Consider the following 8644-nt stretch of genomic DNA (forward strand, 5'->3'; position numbering starts at 1 on the left):
CCATACCGTTTTTTGGCACTTCCGGTCTCCAGGTATCTTTTTACTGTACGGTATACAAAACTTCTGCACACGCTCATATCGGACAGCTCTCGAACTATGTCCTTCTTCCGTTTGCCAGCTAGGAACAAGGCAACCACAGCGCTACGTTTCTGTTCGAGATCCATTTTTTTGCGGATAACACCTGATTACAAAAGTAACACTTACATCCAATGATAGCTTAGACTTAATGTTAACAAAGCGACGAGGGGTCGTTCAATACTGTTTCGTGTGCAACGAAATAATTACTGTTGAAGTAATGTAGCAGTTCAATTGCCGGACCCTGTATGTTTACGAAGAAAAAACTTTACAACTATCTTTGCAACGATTTTTTCTCATCACCTTTTTTCACCACATTCAATCTTTGCTACCCTTGGATAACCTATTGATAACCTTGTCTTTCTGTAGAAGATTCTCCCAAACCTATAAGTTATTTTGAATTCTAGATTTATTGAAAAATACGAAAAGTATCGATTGAAAGTATCAAAAAGTTGCTGGTAGAGAAAAAAACGCGTTGATTGCATATGCCATCTAACTTTTTCTCCAGGTAGCCTAAAATTGAGATTTCAACTTAGTGAGAATAACATGTTTAATGAAGTGTTTTAAAAACAACTGATAACCATTTGAATAGAAACTGATATCAAACCGTGTAAAAATCGTGGAACATCCTTCGAAAATTGTAATTCCATTCGTTACCAATATTTTCTCATCTCAAAAACAAACAACATTTGCGTATCTTCTGAAAGTAAATGCCTTTGCAAAGGCATGTCATAAGAAGCTTATGTGAATTGGCATCCATTGCGATATTAAATATTGGAAGCGTTCTTAGTCAACTAATATTCTAACCTTTTTCATTTCTACTCTCTCCCGACAGCGTGTGGCCAGCGGTTTAACAAAACGAGAATGTAAATTATAATTTTAACTATTCTTAGTGAGTAATAGGGAAAAGTTTCAAAACTACAGAAAACACAAGAACAAAATATCGGGTGCAAACTAAGCGAGTGTGCATGGAAGCCAGTAAATGCCTGCGATTTCTCGAACCTGGTAAAATATATGGTTTGAGTGATCGTTCAATTACTGAATGAAAGTGTCAACAACTAGAAGCGAATAAATGTGAAAATTTAAACAAAAAAGGAAAGCTACTTCCACCGGCAAGTTTGTGGCTTGTGGCGAGACGCTAGCAGCTAGTGATGTGAGCCGATATTCGGCAAACGACGACGAGCATCGTTACGCGTACGCGTGCACTTGAATTTTAACGAGTTTCATGATACAAAATACCCCAGAACATCGCAACAGAACATTCGGGTGGAACATCCCGGAATGACGACCGTCGGCGGTGCGGTTTAGGTGTATGTAGTGCAAATGGGCTTGAGAGAAGTAAGAGCTTTGTGCAATATCCGTAAGTGTTAATCGTAATGTAAACCTTTCTTTGTTTCCAAACGCACCCAGAAGGAAAATCCTTACTTTTTGCGCCAGGGAGAAAAAACACATGTTTGAATTTACTTAAATCAAATTGTATTACTTTATATTGATTGTTTCGGTTTGTCGTCAAAATGAAAAGCTGAACAAACTTCCTTTTCGAAACAAAAATCCTTACTAATACTGGTGATCGAAACCCCCAAAACATTCCATTTCGAGCATTCCGATTGCCGCACTGTTAGCAAGAAAAGTATTGAAACTGCTGGCATTTTATCATAAACAAAGCACGCAAAATAGTCCATTGTTGATTTTGTTTTACCCCATACCTATTTGTTGCTGCCATCAAGTGAAAAAGAGAGAAAAGCTTTTTAAGGAAAACACAATAACTGATATACGAACCTAGCATTTTACAAAATCTACCGATTATAGTGAATATAAAACAAAAATAAATCACAGCACCAACAGAACGAACATAGAAAACAGAAAATCAACCCACAAAGACAGGTGAATAAACAGCAAAACAAACAGAAATAGCAAATGAATCAAACTATATTGTATTAAGTAGCAATTTCCATGGACAAGTTTCAATCGAAGAAAAAATAACGTGCAAGTTAATGTACATACAAAAATAAAAGAAAAAACTTGTTCGCAAAAAAAAACAGAAACAGGTTTAGGAAGTCAGCTTTTCTCAATCGAACTAGGAGGCAAGGAATCTGTACAGGAGAAACAAGGATGACAGCGAATTTAAAACGAATTTACGAATCACTCGTCGTCCGTTGATGATGAGTTTTGAGTGACCCCAGTGTGTGAGCGAGACAGATCGAGTGAGATAGTGAATGAGAGACAGAGACGAAGTTGCTTTGCAAAAGTACTAATAATTTAAGCTGGACACGAAAGTGACGATTGTGATTAGTCGGTAATTAAATTAAAACAAAATTAAACTGCAGAAAGTTAAATACAATTGTGTACATAAGCTACTTGAGAATAAAACATAATTGATAAACGCAAAATCAAACAAAAATACAAGGATAAAAGTAAGTTAAACAATTGTAAAAAAAACAAAACTATTTAAATAATCGGTGAGCAAAACGAAAAAAAACTGGTAGGCACGAATTAAAGCATAAGATTCGATTTTGGATGCAAAGAGTAATAGATTTGGTTTTTCGAATTATTATTTAATCGACAGACGAAAGCAAAAAGTACATGCATGGGAAATTTTCTATGGAAAAATAAAAACCTTCAAAAACAATTATTGAGTTGAGAACAGACACATAAAAAAAAACAAACAAAACAAAAAACCCACTAGCGAACGCAAAAGGGGAATCCATCCCCCCCGATTCTCTGCGAGAAATTCGGTCGTGTGAGTAGGAGTTAAGGAATTGTTTATTATTCTATTATGGAGATAATAATTAAAATTATATTATAATGAGAAAAAAACCTTGTAACGATTGTGAATGTACATTGGAAAATTCGAAAGACGGTATTAAACTATTATTATAAAAATTGAAGTATTGTGTTGATTTTTTTCTGCTATCCGAACGTTTTCTTTGTGGTCAACAAACAGTTTTGAGCTTGATGACAAATAGAGGAAAAGTAACGGGAAACGTATAGGGGAAAAGTTCATATAACGCCCCATGTGGCTAATACGCACCACCCTTGTTTTGAAGAATCTGAAACATTTTAAGCCTGCAAAATATTACCAATTGGTTCTTAATGCTGTGATTGGTCATGGCAAGTATGAATTTTTTCCTGAAAATGCTCCTGTGTCGTGATCATTTCACAATTTAAAGTCAACTTTTTTGTTCAGATTACGCTGTGTTTCGTTGCGACAGAAGTATTTCCAACAGCATGCGCAGACGGGGTGGAGGAGTTCTCGTGGCTATTTCGAGAAAACTTAGCTCATCCATCGTTACAATTGGGAATACCAGTAGCATCGAAAACTTGTGGGTGAAAGTGTCCTATGCACATCATTCGTTTTTAATCTGACTAGCGTATATTCCACCCGAAAAAAGCCAGGATATCTCCATTCTAGATCTTCATGTGAATGCTCTATCCGAAGCTAGATTGCAACATCCTTCATCTGGTGTAATTTTCCTTGGTGATTTTAACCAACCTCAATTATTGTGGATCCCTGGTCAAGGCAACAACTTGTTGATCGATCCTTCATCGGTGATAAGTAGGGCAAGTGCCTCTTTAGTGGATGGAACTATTTTGAATGGAATGCATCAACGTAATGGTGTACGGAACCTTCACAATCGAACGCTGGATTTAGTCTTCACCGATGAGTCCATCTTGATCAGCACCATCATCGAGGCCAATGAAGTTGTTGTTCCCATAGATCATCCTCCGGTTGAATTCGATATTTCGTTTCCGAATCCTGTAGCTTTTATTGAGGACTTCGACGCATCCGCTCGTGACTTCCGTCGTGCTGATTATGAGGTATTGAACCGAGCGTTATCCGAGATTGACTGGACGAATCTTCAAAGATGTGCTGATGTAGATATGGCTGTGAGTACATTCTGCTCCATTATGAGTGAAGTCTTCGATAATTCTGTACCACTGGTAAGACCTCCTCTCAGACCTCCTTGGACAAATAATCGCCTAAAACAGCTAAAACATATTCGATCGAAATGGCTACGACTGTTTAGTAGCTCCCGCTGCCCGTTTTTAAAAACAAAATTGAATGATGCTACCAGAAGATATCGAATCTACAATCGCCTTTGCTATCGTCGCTATTTAGATCGCACACAATCTAACCTTCGCCGTAATCCCAAAGCATTCTGGAAGTTCGTTAACACCAAAAGGAAGGAGTCTGGTCTACCTGCGGTGCTTCATTTAAAAGACAGAACCGCCAAATCTTCCGCCGAGAAATGTAATCTCTTTGCCAACCACTTTTCCAGTGTTTTCCCGATACAATCGTTAAGTACAGACGAAATCAATGCAGCGGTAACATTATTACCCAGAGATGTGTTAGACCTTGACGTCTTCGCTATTACCGAAGAAATGGTTATTGATGCTATCAATAATTTGAAGTTTTCTACCTCAGCCGGTAAAGATGGCATACCTTCGTGCATTTTAAAAGGTGTAGCGCCGTACTGGTAAAGCCACTCACTCACATATTCAACCTGTCCTTCGAACAACAAAAATTTCCTGCCATCTGGAAGAGATCATTCATGAGCCCTATCTTTAAAAAAGGTGACAAACAGGATGTGCGTAATTACCGAGGTGTCACATCGCTAGCTGCCTGCTCAAAGGTTTTGGAGAGGATCGTCAACGATGTAATGTTTTCTTCGTGCCGGAGTTGGATTTCTGAAAACCAGCATGGGTTTTTTCCCAAAAGATCAGTAACCTCAAACCTTGCAGTTTTCACATCATTCTGTTTATCCAATATCGATGGCGGCAAGCGAATTGATGCCATATATACTGAAATTACTGCCGCGTTTGATTCAGTGAATCACGAAATTTTGCTCAAGAAACTACAACATTTAGGATTTTCCGAAAGACTGTGTGTATGGATTAGGAGCTACCTAACCAACCGTCGTTTAGCTGTCAGAATCGGCTCCGCTGAATCAATCGACTTCATTCCAACTTCAGGGGTACCACAAGGCAGTAATTTGGGCCCATTACTGTTTACGCTGTTCTGCAACGATATTAACATGCTTCTTGTTGGATGTGGAGTACTCCTGTATGCGGATGATCTGAAAATATTTCTGACTATAAACAGCCTTACTGATTGCCATAAATTACAACAATACCTCGATACAGTAGTGAACTGGTGTGCAGCCAACCTTCTAGTTTTGAGTGTTGCTAAGTGTTGTATCATAACATTTGGACGCAGGAAACAACCTTTCGTGCACGATTATAATATTCTGGGCGAACAATTGCATCGTGTAGACCAAATTAAAGACCTTGGTGTTATTCTAGACAGTCATATGACTTTCAAGCACCACTACTCTGCAACTATCGAGAAAGCTAACCGGATGCTGGGATTTATCTTACGTTTGAGCAAAGAATTCACTGATCCTGTCTGCCTGCGAGCTCTATACTGCTGTTTGGTTCGTTCAACATTAGAATCTGCAAGCCTAGTGTGGTGGCCATTTGAAGCTGTGTGGATTGCGCGTTTTGAAGCAATTCAAAGAAGATTCGTACGATATGCTCTTCGGGAGTTGCCTTGGGAGAACCTTCTAAACCTGCCACATATGCACAGCGTTGTGCTTTACTGGGACTTCACACACTCTCGGATCGTCATGCCATCGGCCAGTCACTGTTCGTGGCGAAGGTTTTACGAAATGAAATCGATTGTTCATGGCTTCTTTCTCGATGTAACATCTATGCCCCTGAAAGATCTCTGCGAAATCGTGACTGGCTTTCACTAGAATCAAGAAGCACCCGGTATGGTAGTAACGACCCTTTACGTTCCGCAAAAATAAGCTTTCTACGATTTTATACGCTTTTTGATTTCAATGTAAGTACAACAACCTTTAAACGACGGATTGAATCTTATTTAAGTAATGAATTGAGAAATAATAATTAGAAACATCATCGTTCGTGCAATATATTCATGTAACCTTAATTTTAGTTTATCATTAAGATAACTATGTCAGATGGTTTTTAAAACAATAAACAATAAACAATAAATAAACAATTTAGGTTTTTCTTCATTTCGATCTAAATTTTAAAACACTTTCAATAAGGTGTCACCAAGCAGAGAAAAACGAATAAGACAATATTTTCTGACACATCGATAGAGGAGAATCTAAACAATGATTTAATGCTAAAAAATTATACCGAACGCTATGGTATGCTTTTTATGGGTATGTTCTATCACGGCCCATGCGCTCGTTATAACGCGCCAATCGTAGTAAGCTGAAAATAGCATTAATTTTTCAAAAAGGCCAATTTTCATTGAAAATGAACAAAAAGTCTTTATCCTTATTTTGAGCGTAAATTCAGCCCAAAAAATCTACTTTTATTTTTTTTTTAATTTTGATTAGTCCATTTTGATTTTATTTTCATTCAAAGTGTTTGTAAGTATTGGTGTGCTTTCGGTCTTCGGTTGCTTTCGGGTGTGTTCGGCTGCTACGCGCGTATTGAATACACAGCGGCAAGTATTTGCAACAGATTTTTGTTCTGTGGCTTTGAATAAGGTTTTTAAAAATCAAGTTTTTGAAGCAACTGTAGCAATTTTAGTTATAAAAAATTATAGGCATTTGTAGAAAACAATTTTCTTCAACGATTGCACCCATTTGCACAATTTGTACGTGGAATACATAGAAAATCAGCGATTAGCTTAGGTGGCGCATAATATGGCATGTTCCCCTACCTACATTACCTAAGGGGCTGTTCACATACCACGTGAACAACTTAGGGGGGAGGGGAGGAGGGTTGGTGTTATGGAAATGTCTACGCTTGTCCATGGAGGGGTTTTGGTCGTTTCCACGTGGACATACTTTCTTCAAAAACATTTTCTAAAGGTGGTTAAATATTAAGATGTTTAAATCCAAATCTTCAAATTGCGAAGCTTTCCAGTTTAAGTTTAGTTTCCAGAGCAATTAGTAGCCACTTGAAAGCAAGTGATAAATATGATGATTTAGAAATAAAAAAATTAAATATAAATAATTTTCTATCAGGAAATGCTAATTGCTTTTTTTTTTCAAAATCAGCTATTTAAATAACAAAAAGAAAAAAAAGTAGTGTTTTCTAACTGTCAACTCAGATAAAAAAAGGGGGGAGGAGGGGGTCAAAAATCTCCACTGCTGGCAATCCGGAGCTAGTGTCTCGATACCACTTGCTGCCAGGTAACGTTTTCGTCAACTGTGTCAATTTCAGCAGCTAGACTACGCCGCCACGAGCTTCTGGGTCTGCCTCTTTTTCAATGTCCAGCTGGATTCCAGTCAAGCACATCTCTACGAATCTCGTTCTCACCTCTTCGCAGCGTGTGCCCAATCCATCTCCGCTTACGCTCTCGAATCTCAAATTCTATCTGTCTGCCAAATTCTCGATTCAGCCATTTTGGCCATATTGGTTTTGCTACTGCGGAACTCAAGGAGTTTGTTTACTAATAAACCACTGATCAGCAAAACGAATATATTTTTGTTCGTAAACAAACTCATTGAGCGCCCGCGCACTCCTCGCCTACTTATGTACTGTGAAAGTCGGAGATCCTTGTGTTTCTAAAAACCTAGCTTTTGATGAATCTGGAGATGTAGTTCAATGTTTGAGTTCCTGTTGCCAGGCCACCAAGCACGGATGATAAAGGGCGAACACGAAATTATTGCGACACATTCAACAGGGCATACATTATTTTACAATTGGGTAAAAATCAATAGAATTTTCCATTCTCATTGAAGTGTATTGTTTACATGCTGTCGAAAGAACAAATTCTTTGCAAACACCTGGATTTCCTGACCTATTGCACTGGCAGTTGGGAAAAATGTTGACATTCAACCGTCTCCAGAGTGTTGAAGCGGTTCCAGGAGCTTCTGAAGTTGGACAACGGCAAAGGAGCTGGAAGAAAACCCGGACCGGAGAACAAAAAGACGGAGGGAAAGGAGGATCCCAACGTCTCAAGCCGTGATTTGCCTAAAAATATCGGCATGCTGGCAAAAACGAGAGCTGGACTACATACATACAAGGTACAGAACTTCCCAAACCGCGATGAGCGGCAACAATCGAGCGGCTAAAACTCGGACACGGAAGTTCTACGAGAAGTTGCTGACAAAATATGGTTGCTGTGTGATGGACGACGAAACGTATATAAAAGTCGATTCTAAGCAAATTCCGGGGTTGGAGTTTTTCACCGACAAGAGCAAATTCGATGTGGACGACAAATTTAAGAAGCAGAAAATGTCAAAGTTAGCCTCCAAATATCTCGTTTGGCAGGCCATCTGCTCTTGCAGACTGAGGAGTGAGCATTTCGTGACAAAAGACACAGTAAATGGGAGATCTACAAATCTGAGTGCCTCGAGAAGCGCTTTTTGCCGTTCTTGTAGCAGCACGACGAATCTCCGCTATTTTGGCCAGATTTGACATAATGCCACTATTCTAAAAGTGTCCTGGAGTGGTATGAGGCCAATTCTGTCCATTTTGTTCCAAAGGACATGCACCCGCCAAACTGTCCGGAGCTGCGCCCGGTGGAGCAGTACTGCTCCTCAGTGAAGAAAAAAAATATTAAGACTCCCACCAGGAG

The 8644-nt window shown here is 38.9% G+C and overlaps 1 protein-coding gene across 3 annotated transcripts in view; it reads left to right on the forward strand.

Moving 5' to 3' along the window:
* Nucleotides 1–2963, forward strand: part of LOC129755048 (homeotic protein distal-less) — a 166390-nt gene extending 163427 nt beyond the window's left edge. For all 3 annotated transcript variants that reach the window (XM_055751353.1, XM_055751352.1, XM_055751354.1), the window contains exon 7: nucleotides 911–2963. In XM_055751353.1, the coding sequence (XP_055607328.1) occupies nucleotides 911–929 (19 nt within the window). In that variant the 3' untranslated portion in view covers nucleotides 930–2963. The remainder of the gene's footprint in view (nucleotides 1–910) is intronic.
* The last annotated feature ends 5681 nt before the right edge of the window (nucleotides 2964–8644 follow it).

The sequence above is a fragment of the Uranotaenia lowii genome, chromosome 3, assembly GCF_029784155.1.
Source record: "Uranotaenia lowii strain MFRU-FL chromosome 3, ASM2978415v1, whole genome shotgun sequence".
Classification (NCBI taxonomy): Eukaryota; Metazoa; Arthropoda; class Insecta; order Diptera; family Culicidae; genus Uranotaenia; species Uranotaenia lowii.